This window comes from Lycium ferocissimum, chromosome 5 (genome assembly GCF_029784015.1).
Source record: "Lycium ferocissimum isolate CSIRO_LF1 chromosome 5, AGI_CSIRO_Lferr_CH_V1, whole genome shotgun sequence".
NCBI lineage: Eukaryota > Viridiplantae > Streptophyta > Magnoliopsida > Solanales > Solanaceae > Lycium > Lycium ferocissimum.
Genome location: NC_081346.1, coordinates 30,648,742 through 30,665,895, shown reverse-complemented (window position 1 = coordinate 30,665,895; position 17,154 = coordinate 30,648,742). Strand labels below are relative to the sequence as shown.

The following is a 17,154-nucleotide window of genomic DNA, read 5'->3' as shown; positions in this document are numbered from 1 at the left end:
CAAGGAATTAGTTATGTGTGTAATTAGTTAAATGTGGAATTGTAGTGGAAGAAGAGAAGCTAATTAAGACTATTGGATAAATATTACGTGGACCACAATTTTTTTTTTAGTGATGAGTCCAATCTTTGGATTTACAAGGGGCTGCCACGTGAAAGTAATTGAATTAAAGGATGACAAATAAGTTATGAATTGGGGGAGTCATAGCACAAGAAGTGATTACATGACACGTCCAAAGTAGGATCATAAAAATATGGGACTTTAACATTTTTTCATTACAAATCCTGTGTAAGAATTTAATAATGGATTTGGATAGGACCATTTGATAATGGGTATGGGATCTGAAATGTTCACAAAGACCATATATTACATATGAACAACTATTTTTGCTTGAGATGGAGAAGCAATAGGCAGCAACCTTCTTTTATGTTGGAGATTATTCATTTGCGGCAAGCAGCAACGTGACATATATGAAGCATATACTCCAGTTTCTTGGCTGTAACGTGGGTTTTATATTTGAGAAAACACAGTATAATTTTTCACAAGATCAATATACGGGTTTAGCGTACTGCTTCGATCTCGTTATTCCATTTTTGACGCGTTATTGAATCCGGGCATTCGTCAAAGTGAAGTAAAGGTGGAAAAAGAGTAGTTCTTGGAATATAAGGTTGAGGTGCTAATTAAGCCAAGTTCGTTATTGAGTGCGTATTGACTACAAGAGGTATGTAAGGAAAACCGTTCTTTCTTTGGCATGATTCTTGTTGTTATTCGTTCTATATGTACTCCATATGATTCCATTCTTAGACGAGTAAGGTCTAAATGTTTCTTGTGATGGCTTATTGATATTGTACTCCTATTCTGTTCCGAAGGGAACACCCATAAGGTGTGTCTATAGTTTTACTAATGATTTCGAGGAAATGAGTTTTATACTAAAGGAAACATAAAGTTTGATTTTCAAAATCACTCCGAAGGGGGTGTGAGATTTTACTACTTCATTTCATTTACGATTCATGTTTACATTCCATAGTATCATCCCTTTGTATTGATATGATCATTTATTCTTCGGGTAGGGCAATAAGATGAAATTGAGTAGAATATAAGTAGTAAGAATTTCATAACAATTCTACCCTCGACACGGAAGTATATCCTCACAAGTCTAGTGAGACACAAATTTGATAACTTCTTATGAAAGACTAAGGCTAATAAGCTGGATTATGATGAATTGGTTAGTGACTTATGATATGAATTGAAATTGATATTTGTTGATTGAGTTTTTGTTGATATGATGGTGATATTAAGCGAAAGCGGTCGCCGAAGGAGCCATCATTATTATGCGAAAGCGGTCATCGAAGGGACTATTGTGATACTAGCGAAGCGGTATTTGTCCGAAGGGACCATTCGGTTAACATGTCGGAAGCGGCATGTGTGTTGGATTGCATTATTGACTTAAAGATTGTTTTGAGACTTCGTGTGCCCATTTTTGTTTCTTCATTGCCGAAGGCCGGCAGTATTGAGTTAGATTGTGATTTCTTCTCTCCTAAGTCAAATTATGATTATGACTTGTTAACACCTACATACTCGGTACATTGTGCGTACCGACGTCCTTTTGCTCGGGGACGCCGCGCGTTCGTACATGACCCCCATTGTTTAGCCAGGTTAAGTGTATAGCTAGGATGCTTGGATATCGCGGGGATTGGCAAGTTCCGCCTCATTACGGAAATTTTGTCTTGAGTCATTTATAGATATATATATATATATATATATATATATATATATATATATATATATATATATATATATATATATATATGTCGGGGCCCCGTCCCGACTCATAATGTTCGATTTACTTCTTAGAGACCTATGGAGACATTGTCGTGGTATGTTTGTCGAGATGTCGACAAAGTGATGTCGATTGAGTCATTTTGTGGATTTTAAAAGAGTATGTATTTTAGATGATTTCAATTCGTTTAAGGTACTTATTTTATTGAAAGTTTTCATAATCGTTATAAAGATAATGGTTTCTATTTGGAAAAGTTTTATGTTTTTAAAAGCTTTTGAAATGACAGGTTTTGATAGAGCGAGTGTCTAAGGGTTCGCTTGACTCTGATGAGAGTCGAGTGCCCGTCATGCCTACCATTGCTAGGGTGTGACAGATGTTCTATAACCTTATCGGTTCATATTTTTGTGTATCATTTTGGCAGCCTTGTCAGCTTGTGCCTATGGGCTTAGTTGAGGATGATTATATAGTTGTGTATTTATCTTTTAGATTCATGCCCTTGCAAATTATGATAGTTATAAGTTATCTTTGTGGTCCTCCTGGATATGATTATGAGATGTATGAAAAGGGGTGCTTGGGAGGTTAGCTCCGGGTGCCCGTCAGGGTCCTCTGGTTGGGTCGTGACAAGTGGGGTCACTTTTATATGTGTGAGGGCCCCACATATATTAACTGTTGATCACCAAGACATTCAAGATTGTATCATTTCTTTCATACTCTAGATCGTGCAGTTAGAGCAGTACTTTTAGTTTTTCTTCTAACTCGTGTGAATTACATATTTCAGAAAATGGCTCCGAAAAAAAAGTACACCAAGAGGACTTCAGCTACTAGCCAAAGGGATGCCGCTGCTACAGCTCAGGAAGAAGATGTTCAGACTTAGACAGCTGCTTCAGACCCAGCAGATACACCTCCTAGTGCTTCAGATATGGATGTCAGGGGAGCTATCTAGTCACTCACCGCATTATTGCTAATCAGGCTCAACGTCAGGAAATGGCTCCTAGCATCAGTGCTAGTGGAGGATCTACTAGTTCCAGGACTCAGAAATTTTTGCGGATGAAACCTCCAGTGTTCACAGGGACTAAGGTAGAGGAGAATCCGCAGGGCTATATTGATGGGCTGAAGAAGGTGTTTCGCATTATGCATGCGACTGAGATAAAAGCATCGAAGTTTGGTGATTCTCAGTTACAGGATGTGGGCCATATCTGGTATGAGTCATAGGAACAATCCCGAGAGGAAGATGCACTTCCTGCTACTTGGGATGAGTTTGCAGATGCTTTTCTTTACCACTTCATGCCAATTCTTTGTCAGAGAAGCAAAGGATATTGAGTTCAAGAGACTAAGGCAGAATAACATGACAGTCCAAGAATACTATCACAAGTTCGTTTGGTTGGCCAAGCATGCTCCCTATATGGTTCCCGTTATGAGGGCAGTAGTTAGGAGATTTGTTCTTGGACTCAAATCTGATTGCACGGTGATGTAAATACGGCTTCTCAAAATAACAACATGATCATTGCCAAGACGGTTTCTTTTGTGCAAGGTAATGAGGATCGAATGAAGGAAGAAGAAGAACTTCAGAAAGAGAAAGAGAGGGAAATTAGTAAAAGAGCTAACTCTACAGGTAACTTTAGTCATGGGGGAGATGGAGGCAGAAAATTCTTTAAGAACAGGTCATCAGGACCCGCTCTATCTGCTACTAATGCCCCAGTCCCAAAGTTCAGGAATGATCAGAAGAAACAGAGTTTCAAGCGAGCAAGTTCCTACTCTCAGGCTAGTGTAGGTCAGCAGACTTATACTATTCCAGTTTGCAACAAGTGTGGCAAGAGACACCCAGGTGATTTTCGTTTGGGTATGGTTGTAGCTAGTGAGGCCATTTTCAGAGAGATTGTCCGTCAGTTTGACAAGGTACCGGGGGGTAATGTGGCCCAGTCCATAAATTCAACAGCTCCTCATAATTCTCAAGTCCAGCAGGGGGTGGAGCTGCAAAGTCCGGTAATACGGGGGTGGTCAGAACCGCTTGTATGCGCTGGTAGGCTGTCAAGATACAAAAGCACGTGCAGATGTTGTCACAGGTACACTAACAATTTTCACTTTTGACGTCTATGCCCTTATTGACCTAGGATCCACCTTATCTTATGTGACCTCATTTGTTGCTAAGAATTTTGGGATTGAACTAAAAAAGTTGCATGAACCCTTTGAAGTATCCACCCCAGTTGGGGAATCAGTTATAGTTACGACGTATTTATAAGGGTTGCCTAGTTTTAGTCTATCACTGTAGAACCATAGCCGACTTAGCGGAATTGGAGATGGTAAACGTTGATGTAATCATAGGTATAGATTGGTTATCTTCATGTTATGCCACATTAGGTTGTAGAACCAAAATAGTGAGATTTGAGTTTCCTAATGAACCAGTCATAGATTGGAAGGGCAATTCAGTAGTACCCAGGGGTAGGTTTATTTCCTATCTAACACCTAGAATGATGATTTCCAAGGGGTTTATTTATCACTTAGTTCGAGTTAGAGATACAGATACCCAGACTCAAGCCCTCCAGTCCGTACCAGTCATTAATGAGTTTCCAGATGCCTTCCCAAAAAATCTTCCCGGAGTTCCTCCTAACAGGGAGATTGACTTTGGAATTGATCTACTTCCCGACACTCAGTCGATATCCATTCTGCCATACAGAATGGCTCCAGAAGAATTAAAAAAGTTAAAAGCCTAGTTGAAAGATCTTCTCGATAAGGCATTTATTAGGCCTAGTGTCTCACCTTGGGGTGCACCAGTCTTATTTGTCCGAAAGAAAGATGGTTCCTTACGCATGTGCATTGACTACCGCCAGTTGAACAAAGTCACTATTAAGAACAAGTATCCTCTCCCTAGAATCGATGACTTATTTGACCAACTTCAGGGTGCCCAGTGTTATTCCAAGATTGACCTCAGATCAGGTTACCATTAGTTGAAGGTTAAAAGAAGTTGATATTCCTAAGGCCGCTTTCAGAACCCGTTATGGTCACTTTGAATTTCTTGTTATGTATTTTGGGTTGAGCAATGCGCTAACTGCTTTCATGGACCTTATGAACAGAGTCTTCAAGCCTTATCTTGATTTATTCGTCATTGTCTTCATTGATGATATTTTGGTGTATTCCGTAGTGAGTGAACATACGAACATCTCGTAATAATGTTGCGAACTAACTTTGGATAGTGAGCTTTATGATAAATTCTCAAAGTGTGAATTTTAGCTTAAGGTAGTGGCATTTTTAGGCCATGTAATTTGAGGTGAAGGTGTGAAAGTTGACACTCGTAAAATAGATGCGATGAGATTGGCCCGGACCCACGAGTTTCGATATAAGAAGTTTCTTGGGCGGTTATTATAGATGCTTTGTGGAGGCGTTTTCCTCTATTTCAGCTCCGTTGACTAAGTTGACTCAGAGAAAGGTTAAGTTTCAGTGGTCAGATGCATGTGAGCAAAGCTTTGAAGAGTTGAAGAAAAGATTGACTTCTGCTCCAGTTTTGACGCTACCAGAGGGAAACGAAGGATTCGTTGTATATTGTGATGCTTCGAGAATTGATCTCGGATGTGTCTTAATGCAGCATGATAAGGTTGTAGCTTATGCATCTCGTCAGCTTAAAACTCATGAAAAGAATTATCTGACTCATGATCTAGAATTGGCAGCCGTGGTTTTTGCACTTAAGATATGGCTTCATTATTTGTATGGAGTGCATATTGCTATTTTCACTGACCATAAAAGACTACAGTATATCTTCAAGCAAAGGGAGCAGAATCTTAGGCAAAGAAGATGGCTCAAATTACTTAAGGACTATGATGTGGATATTCTCTAGCACTTCATTGAGTTTTTCCTGATACTGCCTTTATGAGGATATCTGTGAGTTGGTTCATAGACTTTACATATAGAAACTGGATGATGTTCTAATCAAGTTTTTCTCTAAGGAAATGACAATCCAATTCAACATGTTTAGTGTGATCATGTTGTACTGGATTTTGTGTTATTTAAATTGTAGATTTATTATCACAAAACAACTTTCTAGGTCCAGAACTTTCAACTAAGATCATCCAGAGCTCTTTCGATCCATAATAGCTCGCATAAACCATGCGTCATACCTTGGTATTCTGCTTCTGCACTTGACCAATCAATAACCTTTTGTTTCTTACTTCTTTAGGTAACAAGATTACCTTCAAGAATGTGAAGTAACCTGAAGTCAATATCCTTGTTGAGGGATCTCCAGCCCAATCAGTGTCGGTGTAGGCTTCAACAGTTGGTGTTTCATTCTTTGAGTGCAACAACCCTTTTCAGCAACCTTTTTCAAATACCTTAGGATCCTATGGCGCATATGCAATATTCGGCCTGGTATGAGTTAGATAGATCACTTTCCCACTAGTCGTTGATAACGAACTTTGTCCGCTAATTGCTGCTCAAAAGAAATTCAAAGTTGTTAGTTCATCTCCATCGGTGTTTCAGCTGGTTTGAAATCTAGCATTCTAGTTTTTGTCAATAAATCTAATTTATTCTTTCACTGGGAAAGAGAAATACCTTGTCTCGACCTTAACACTTCAATACCTAGGAAATATCTCAGTGGTCCTAAGTCTTTCATTTCAAACATGGTGGCTAAGTACTGTTGTAGTTTTTCCATTTCTTTGAGGTCATCACCAGTTAGTACTATATAATCTACATATACAATCAAAGAAATTATCTTTCTCCTATTGTGTTTAATAAACAAGGTATGGTCAGAGTTATTTTACAAGTAACCAACAAACTTCATCTCCGACGCAAACCTCCCAAACCAAGCTGTAGGTGACTGTTTTAGCCAATAAAGTGATTTTTTTCAGTTTGCATATTTTTCCCTTATGCATGGGTCCTTGCTTAATGCCCGATGGGAACTCTATGTATACTTCTTCCTCCAAGTCACCATTTAGAAAGGCATTTTTTACATCATACTTTCGTAACGGCCATTCTTTATTCACTACAATTGATATAAGAATATGAATAGTGTTGAGATTGTCCACTGGTGCAAAAGTTTTGTGGTAATCAATTCCATACTTCTGAGCGTAACCCTTCTCTACTAGCCTCGCCTTGTACCTATAAATGCTTCGATTTACTTTAAGCTTCACAATATATACCCATTTACAACCAATCATCTTTTTTCTCTCGGCAGGGGAACCAACTCCCAAGTTGAGTTTCTTTTGCAAGGCTTCTATCTCTTCATTCAATGCCTTAGTCCATTTTGGATCCGTCAATGCCTCCTGCACATTTCTAAGAATAGATACTTTGGATAATTGATCAACAATTAGAGCATATGAATCTAATAAACTATGATTTGAGGCTAATTGGATATTAGGCCTTGGTTCTAAGATCAGGTTCATATTATTTTCTAGTGACACCTCTTTTGATATCGGTGGTAATTGAGAAGTGGGAGGAGAATCAAGAATTACTTGGGGTGCAACACCCTCTTTAACATTATGTGAAAGCTCTTCGGTTGATGGTGTTAATACGGGTTCTTCTACGACATCTTCATTACTCATCGATACTACATCACTCTAGGATAGATTTGGCAAAGCTGGAGAATCTAGGGCTGATTAGAGTGAATCTTCAATTTCATGCATATTCTTAGTCAATCTTCCTTGCAATACTTCCAAGTCTAAGAACTCAACTTGGTTCGATTGAACTCTAGTATCTTTGTTGTTTAGATCAAGTACTTCACTCGCGTTCTCCCCCTAAAGAGTTAACTGGAAACTCCCCTTCTATAGTAAGGTTCGTTCTTATAAAAGGAGATATCTAACGTAACATACAACTTCTTATTTTGAGGATCATAACATCGATAGCCCTTCTGGAAGTCCTCTCAGCCAAAACACACACATCTTTTTGCACAAGGATCTAATTTACTTCTTAAGACCTTTGGAAAATGGACACAAATTGTACATCCAAAAACTCGAGGTTCTAGGTTCAGCAGATGTGCTATTGATACGCTCAAATTACACATAACAAACAACGTAAAGAGAACGTTGTCAAATATAGTAATCCAACTAGCTTAGGGTCAAATCCCACAAGGAATAGAGTGTGAAAAGATTACTATTGTAGTGTGGTACTAAACTTTCGGTCTAGTTTCGTATTCTGGTAAGTGTGTAAAAGAGTTTTGTTTCTATTAGTCATTTTGATTGGATTGTAATTAATTGGATTAAGAAACCATGGTTGTTTCCCCTTTTAGATGAGATGTAATTCTAGAGGTGTTACCAAGATATACTTCTAATGGATTGTTGTAAGGTATGCATTTAATCTCTATTTGACTTCCCAATATTTCCCAGTAGTTAGATAGTATTTCTGATTATGATTTTCCCAAATATAAAAGAGTTAAAATTAAGAACATATAAAACTGTAACAAGTAGACTCTTCTTATTCCTAAGTGAGTTTATCAAATGAGGGTTAACGCCCCGAGTTCTCGTTACTTATTCCTACTGAACTCTAACTCTCTTTCCCATGTAAAGCAAAGGTTTATGGCTTAAGTCAATGTTTGCAACCATCAACCAACGTGAAAGAATAACAAATAAGTAAAAACCAACAACCACGTATATTCTATCGCAAACACCCATTCACATAACACCCATCATTAGGTCTACAACCTTTAGTAGGAAAATTAGCTACTCATAGTATTTAATGAAAAACAAAGCACTGAAAGAGTCATTGTGCATACAATAGGAATAAAGAAGATGGAAAGATGAAATCTTGTCCTCAAAAGTTTCAACAATAATGAGTATTCAATACTTTGGAATAAAAATCTCAAAACTGATGATAGACGACCCACAAAACCCTAAACAAACTATTTATAAAGGTCCAAAAAGGTGGAAATTACTCATGACAAAACTGCCCCGATGGAACCAAGTACGGGCCGTACAAACAAGTACAGTTTGTATCTTTTTATTCGGTCATCCCACTGCAAGTCTAGGTCAGATTGTACGCCAACTTATACGGCCCGTATTATGAAAGCACGGTACGTAAAATTTCTCCTTCAATTGTTCCACCTTCAATGTACGCAGTGATAGGTATGGACCCTATAAAATTATACGATCCGTACAAAGTAATTGTATCAAGCATCTTCAAAAGTCAGGCATTATGTTTCTTGCCATCCATGCCGGGTATACATGTACCGTACAAATATGTACGGTCCGTACTTCTCTGAATTTTGTGGACTTTTGGTGAAATTTCCTTGTTTTTGTCTTTTGGTCATCAATTACCTGAAACACAACAAAAACACATCATAATGACACAAACTTGCTTAAAACAAGTAAAACTTGTCGTCAAAAGGCATCAAAAATGCCGTAATTCTGTGGCACGTCAGCTATCATGCAAAATAACTGTGACTTTTGTTGAGGAGTTTTGAAGTCAATATCCCTTGAAGGAGATCGATGGATAAGATAAATAGCCGCTTTATTGCCTCCCCCCAATAAAATTGAGGCATGTTTATACCAAAAAGAGAGGCGCAAACTACTTCCAAAATTTGTCTATTCTTTCTTTTTACTAAACCATTTTGTTACGGTTTATATGTACAGGAAGTATGGTGTCGTATCCCCAACAGACTAAGATATTCTCCAAACGAACCATCAATAAACTCCATAGCATTGTCAGACTTCCAAATTCGAATTTTCTTTGGTATTGAGTATGCACCATATTGTAGAATTCCTTAAATGCTCTACATTCATCTCTCCTCTTGTAAAGTAAAGGCACCCACATCATTCTAGCGCATTCATCAATAAAAGTGATAAAATATCGAGCTTTCGAAATAGAGGGGACCCTTGCTGGCCCCTAAATATCAGAATGTATGATAATGAAAGGTTCTGAATATTTATTCAAACTTGAAAAATAAGGAATTCGATGGCTTTTTGCTAGTTCACAAATATTACATTAGAAATTTGAAACATCTAAATTAGAAAACAAACTCGGTCTAAGTTTCTTAAGATAACCAAAAGAGATATATCCTAGTCTCCTATGCCATAGCCATATTTTTTCTTTAGCCTTCTCAACTCCACTTGTATGACATGCCTGTCCAAATTTATGTTCCCCATTCTCAGTCAACTACAAATAGTAGAGCTTGCCTCGTTTAACACCATGACCAAGAGTCTTCCGAGTTAGAATGTCCTGAAAGATACAAAATAAGGGCCAAAAAGTTATGGTACAATTAAGAGATGAGGTAATATGGCTTACAGATAATAGATTATTTTGGAGTGAAGGTACCACGAAAATAGTATCAAGTGCCAAAGTATTGAACAATTCAACAGATCTCTTATACTATAAATATTTCCATTAGCTGTAAAAATAACTTGTTGCGAGGATGGGTGAATGGTATGTAACTTACTAGAGCCTATAGTCATATGATCGGATGCTCCTGTGTCAATAATTCATGTATTTTCCTTAGAAGTAATAGAAAGAACATGAACCTTACCAAAATTACCTGGTTGAGCCATATTGGCAGTAGGTTGTGATTGTTCCCCTTGTGTGGCTATTGCTGCTTTGCTAGTCAAGTTCTTTCATGGTTTTTTTGAAAAATCCCACCATTTTGGATATCTAATAATCTCATTGAGAGCTATTTGGAGTGTCTTTTTTTACCACAATGACTGCAAACAAAGTTGTTCTTTTTCCTGATGATGGAATACTTCGACTCTTTTGGGTATCATATTGAACCACCATGGCTGAACTTTCAGGGTCCGGTCTAGAGCTTCGCATGATTTGTCTTTGTTTTGATTCTCTTCTTACATACGCATAAGAACTTTCCAAATCCAATAGGATCTTTTTGCAAAATCTCACCACGAACTTGATCAAATTCCAGATTAAGCCCACTCAGAAATATGTGAACTCGAAGCCTGACCACCATGAAATGTAAATATACAATCCCTTCCACAGATTTTTCTTGCGTAGCTGTATGATGGTCAATTTCCTAAAATATTACAGTGAGTTCGTTGTAAAAGGTAGACAAAGGTCTACTATTTTGCTTGGTGGTGAAAGACTGTTGATTCAGTTCAAATAAGTGAGTCTCATCGAATCCATCATCATTATCAATGAATTCCCAAGCAATTCTCAACCAACATATGTGATTCATTCCCGTAAAGATTATAACACTCAAGAAGACTCCTTACGGCTCCGTGGGGAGCGGGATGAGCGATATATCTAAAGAGCGCCGGTGTAGAATGCAAGCAAAGCTAGAGCTCAAGTATTGATATATTCTATCAAGAGAAAGTTTTTGAGGCAATTTCCCATATTTCATTAGTTGTTGTCTGGTGAATAAATATTTGCATCAGATGCAGACTCATTGAATCAATAATGTCACACCCCTATGAGGAGTATGATGGGCTCCGACCCGTAGGCCGGGAACCACCGACTTATCCGTTACTTTGAACATCATAAACCATAACTCAAAGAACACCTGCACTCAGAAAAGGCCCAACATAGAAATATTCGATCATTCAGCACGTATGTACATATGCGGACCGACAAGGTCACCACAACAAAACTTATATCATAAAGCCGGCAAGGCTAACAGTAAAGTATCACAGACCAAAACAATGCCAACATGACCATATACCATGCTTACATACCCCACTATGTCTATGAGCCTCTAAGAGTGTACATATGAACATATATTACACTAGCAGAAGAGTACCAAAAGATAGCAAGTCCGGAGTAGTGGCACTTGCTGACACCACTGAGCTAGAAAATCCTACTGCGGTCGCTCCTCAATAACCCTGTTAGAGTTGCGGAAGACGAAATGCAAAGTGTCCCGTGCAATGGGACGTCGTTACGGTATAAAAGTACCGAGTATGTAAGGGCCGGAAGCAATAACATAAGTGGGACGGAAATATAAATAGAGTAAAGGTAACTTTTGTCACCGAGAACATACAATATACCATGCATGAATCTTAAAAATCATATATGAGTAAGCACATATCTGTATATGTATATCATATAAGTATTAGTGCTGCGGAACGTGCAACCCGATCCATATATGTTTGTGCCGAGGAACGTACAGCCTGATCCATAAATATAATGTGTTAGTGCCGAGGAATGTACGACCCGATCCATAAATATGATATGTTAGTGCCGAGGAACGTATGGCCCGATCCATAAATATGATGTGTTAGTGCCGAGGAACGTACGACCCGATCCATAAATATCACCTGTTAGTGCCGAGGAACGTAAGGCCCAATCCATAAATATTATATATACATAATGTAAATAGAATGCATGAGAGCTCATATGAAAGCTACAACTTTATCGGAGTGACGTAAGGTCGGTAACCTCCGATTTATGTTATGGAATTCGTGTCAAATCCAAAGAAATAACTTAACGATGATGAACATAATAATATACCAAGAAACAATCAAATAACTAAGACATTAAGAGTTGAGCTACATGACATAGGAATGGAGTGATTTTATTATGGAACGCTCATATTCATACTCTAGTTGGATTCGTGCCAAGGAAAGAGAGAGGAACGAACACCTTACATACTTTATCCGTCAAGCCACCACTTAAAGGATCCGTTACTTCGGTGTTTGCCCTTCACCCGAACCTATATATCGAGAAATACATCTTTAATCATACTTTCATCATATTTCCATCAACTTATAAGCACTAATTATTGAAGACTAATTTGGGTTACGAAAATTTGGGCAGCATTTCCCCTATATTCTTTACCTCCTCCAAATACCAAAACAACTCCCAAACAATACCAACAACATCAACAACAATATCATCAAGATTCTACAACATAAATATGTATAATTCCATCCAAAACTTTCTTCAACTTCAATCCACAAGCCAACAATACCAACACCACTATCCATAGCTCTTATTCTCGTAAATATCCTTAAATCAATATTAATAAAAAAGAGATTCATACCTTACCGTTACTAGAATAGGAAAATCTTCAATATTCACTTTAAACCCAAGCCAATTCCAGCGCAAAACGAAACTATAATCGCGGCTACACGCTATCCGGGCCTTGATTAATACTCCATCTATTGAAATTACTTTAAATCCTCACTTTTGTGGTGTAGATATGCCCTCATATGCTTGCTGAATTTTTTGGGGAATTATTATGACAAAAAAAGAGGGGTTTTAACCCTTATATACTGTGCTAAAGTCGGTGGCACTGTAGCAGCGCGCCCTGCTCTGTCCGCATAACTTGTAACGTCCATAATTCTCTACTCCGATGTCGTATTGATGGAAGGTTTGTTGCGTTGGAAACTAGACTCGACGGACTTTATTTTAGGCTTTTGAAACACCTTAAAACTACTAATATACCTGGAGATATACCCCTCCAAAATTGACCCAAAATTCTGCTAACTTTTTTTTCCAAATTTTTGACAAACTTATTTTCTTCGATTTGCTTTGTCCCGGAATCTTCGGAAACTCTCCATACATGATATTTATCATTAATAATACTTGATAATGGTCATGTTCTTTGGTTTCAAGCTTGTCCTTCCCGGTTACGACTTACGAGATCGTAATTCATCCTGTGCTTCATTGTTTCGTACTTCCCATGGCTTGTACCTCCCAAAACTTCATGGGACGTCTCCGATACTCCATTAATACAGTGAAGTATGTGGCATGCTTATACTCTGAAAGTGCGAGGTGTAACAAATAAGTCAACTTCGAACTTTGTGATTTTTGGTAACCATATGCCATACTTTGAATCAGTTGGTGCTGGTTGGTCAATTCACCTGTAAGATATCCGACTTTGTTTCTTGCTCCAATACGCATCACCATTAGTTGTGACCATAAAGGATAATTCGTTTCATCAAGAACCACACCAGTGGGAAAAGCAGAGTTGTCCTATTGGATTATGATTTGTGGTGCAAGGTTACTCGATTGGGTTACAAACGTGGCTGGAACCACAGGATTTAAGTTTAGGTTTTTCGTTTAGTTCTTCCATTCGAAAAGAACAAAAAAAGGATTCGAGGTAAAGGAAAAAAAAATGTTGCTGCTTCGAAAAAGCTCTGATGCCATGTTGAATAGAAGCCACAGACTTACAATAAAAGAAATGCAGAAAGCTTTTTTCTATATCATAGCTCATTGTTCTGATATACATGTATTTTTATACAGAAAAGAGAAAACCAAAAATTCTATTTTAGGCAATATATTATATATAAGAGGCAACAAAAAAATATTCTTCTAATAAAACCTCCTAGAATTACGATCTCCTCTAATTACGAAATTTGATTTCCTCTAATCACGGGAGTTGAATCAATCTCTCATTGTCAATAATAACTTAAGCTCATTTACATAAGGTACATCCGAGTTACGTCTCAAGGTGGAGTTGGATGGTTTTAACCAAAAAATAAAAATATTAAAAGATGAGAGAAGGTAGTATTATAAACTTGGAGGAAAACAATTTTAATAATGCCAAATTTTTTATCATTACCCCATACAACTTCAAACAATTTTTGTCAATCGAATATTGTGGGGGCTTTTTTGTCTTACAACTTCGTATTTAACATTTTTAGGTCCCCAAATTTTGAGTCTTCTTTTTTGTAAAACAGAGAAAAAAGTCTCACAACTAGTGTGTGACTCACACAGGAAATGTTTTTCAGGTGACGGTGAAACTTTGAAATCAATCGACAAAGGTGACTGTCGTTTAAACTTGGAAAGTTTTGCGAATTCTCCTACTAGACATGGCCTACAGCCATGGGATGGTGAGACATCCTCCGATTTATTTAGTTCCAAAATTTCTCAACTGATACCATGAAAATCACCGAAATCCCCTAAACAACATCATCATTGAAATAACTACCAAACAATCACAAAGATGATATTTATTAGGGAAATAATTTTGTCAAAATCAATTCGACGCTTTAATCATCAGTTTATCAGTACGGATTATTGAAGACATTTATTTTTGCTGATCATAGTCTTGAGTGATCCAAGTTATTTTGACCCTGGAGTAGCAAGATAGTTACAAAACAGATTAAGTAATCCATTTATAGGAGTAATAAACTTCCAAGTGCAAATGTAAAATCAACTGCTACACGAACTTGCTGTTTCATTTTGCTAGTTCGCTTATTTACATCAACATGATGAGCACAATACGACAAACAAGTGATCATAATTAAAGCAAACCCATGCAAACACAAAAGACAGACATTATAATAAGAAAAAGCAGAATGAGGATTAATTAATCGGGTACATCGGCTTAGCAAGTGAAACCAGTATTATTCATTCCGCAGTTGTTGAGAATAAGGCTAAGAGTGACCGGCACATTCAGATTTATCCCCAAAACATTTGCTCTTATGGCAGTGCACAAGCAAGCCGCCACCTCTAGGCTCGCCAGCCCCTGGAGTAAACTGCAGCAGGGCAAAGTTGGAGGGGACCCAACCACTACATTCACCAAATTAAGTACATTTGCACATACCCCAAGTTTCAGAGCATCTCTTGGGCACCTTCCTTGTCCATTGCCTCCACCACCGCCATTTCCTGTTCCACCACCGTTGCCCGAACCGCCACCATTGCCTGAACCGCCACCATTGCCCGAACCGCCACCATTACCAGAGCCGCCGCCATTGCCCGAACCACCGCCATTTCCAGCACCACCACCACCATTTCCTGAACCGCCACCATTGCCCGAACCGCCTCCATTTCCAGAACCACCACCATTACCGGGCCTGGGAGGATATCGACACGAGCCACAATCAGTTCCACTGACTATGGCAAAGAAAAGAAGATTCAACGAGAGGAAAAGGGTAACGAAGGCTCTAGTTTTGGAAGCCATGTTATAAGGAAGTTAAAGCAGAAAGTATTCCTTGTAAAGAGAAGTAAGTGCAAAGATGATTGAACGATGGTACTAAGGCAGGGTATTTATACTGCTAGAAGGGAATTAGTAGTCACTGTAGATGATGAATAATTTACGAACAGTCCCTCTTTGGCTATTTTTGTCTGATGAAAGCTAACTTTACGGAGAGGGTATTATTAAATTAGTAATGCGTGTGCTGCGTGGTGTTGAAAAGGAGTTAATCATAGAAGGAAATTCTGAGTCAGAGCCAAATTATTAGATTAACACTTTCACGGATTACAGCTTCATAGCTAATAGCTAGCTATTGTGATGCCCGTGACTTGGAATCTCAAGGACATGATAAAGCTATGATAGCTCCTTTCCTTTTTTTTCACTACTTCACAAATTAGCCTTCATATTAGGACAACTTCTCAATGTCCACATATTTAATGGTAACTACATTATTTCAGAATTGACGTATCACAATATAAAATTCTTTATTTAGTCCATATTTTTGGTAACTATGTGCTTAATTTAAGAAGGCAAGTGAATTTGCACATTTAATTTGTTTCTCCGAAGTCCAGATCACTAATGAAGACGTCCTTCTTATGAACTGATCCTTTGATCTCCAATCAATATTATTCCTGTCTCCAGGGGCGGAGCCAGTAAGGGGCCAGGGGTTCATCCGAACCTGCTTCCGTGAAAAATTACGCTGTATATACAACATTAAAATTATTTTTTATGTATATATAGTAGATATTGAATCTCTTAGCTTCTTCGTATGTATAATTTTTATATTTTTAAACCTCCTTTGTAAAAATCCTGACTCCGCTTATTTTCTTGTGGTTTACTTTTACTGTTTTACATTAGTGCAGCTTTGGCAAGTCCAGTTCTAACAGTTCATACTTTATTTTCTGAATGACGACAAATAAGTATTACTCCTATGCTAAACAGTCCTGGTTAAATAAATGAGCAAATTTCAGAACCCTCCCTCTAGATTTCACTTTATAAGATATTAGGCTTGCCTCTCTTATTTCCCTTTCCTTGTAACAATTTTTATTTTATTTTCCGTTTGGCTATCTTAGTTATTGAAATGTGAAAAATATCATCAAACTTATGTTAGTAATTTTCTGTTTTAATGGACTCACATTTTAATATGCTCATACATAGATATGCTATCATTAAAGAAGTCCCTTTTATGATCTAATAAAGTATTAAAATATTTGGACTTATAAAGTAAATATCAATTAATATGGAGGTTACTTTAAATAAGTAGAAACTCATTAGCCTTTTCTTGGTGTCTTATTGAAAAGGTACCATTTAAATCTAAAAAGGCACTTAAAACTATTATATAAGGATATGGTCCCTAAGTCAGATATTGCGTGTTACACCTCGCGTTCTGTACATTTGAATATCCCGAGTTACTGACGAGAAGTTAAGGACAAGACTATGTTCTAAAATTATCTTAATGCATTAGTAGGTTATGAGCATTATTTATGGACGTTGGTAGTATGGAAATAATGAGAAAGGTTAAGGGTAAAAAGGAAAATTCGGAAGAGGGTTCATGGAAAATATTGCGGAGGACTAAGGGTAAAATGGGAGTTTTGCAAAGTTC

At 37.7% G+C, this 17,154-nt stretch overlaps 1 protein-coding gene across 1 annotated transcript; it reads right to left on the bottom strand.

Annotated features, from left to right (window-relative positions):
- Positions 1 to 14,796: 14,796 nt before the first annotated feature.
- On the bottom strand, positions 14,797 to 15,607 carry LOC132056684 (glycine-rich cell wall structural protein 1.0-like). The gene has a single exon (XM_059448979.1). The coding sequence runs from the start codon at positions 15,537 to 15,539 to the stop codon at positions 14,964 to 14,966; it is 576 nt and encodes a 191-aa protein (XP_059304962.1). The 5' UTR covers positions 15,540 to 15,607; the 3' UTR covers positions 14,797 to 14,963.
- Between the last annotated feature and the right edge of the window lie 1,547 nt (positions 15,608 to 17,154).

Bases quoted from the DNA above. Each gene is read 5' to 3' on its own strand.
- LOC132056684 (XM_059448979.1), bottom strand. From the start codon at position 15,539: ATGGCTTCCAAAACTAGAGCCTTCGTTACCCTTTTCCTCTCGTTGAAT.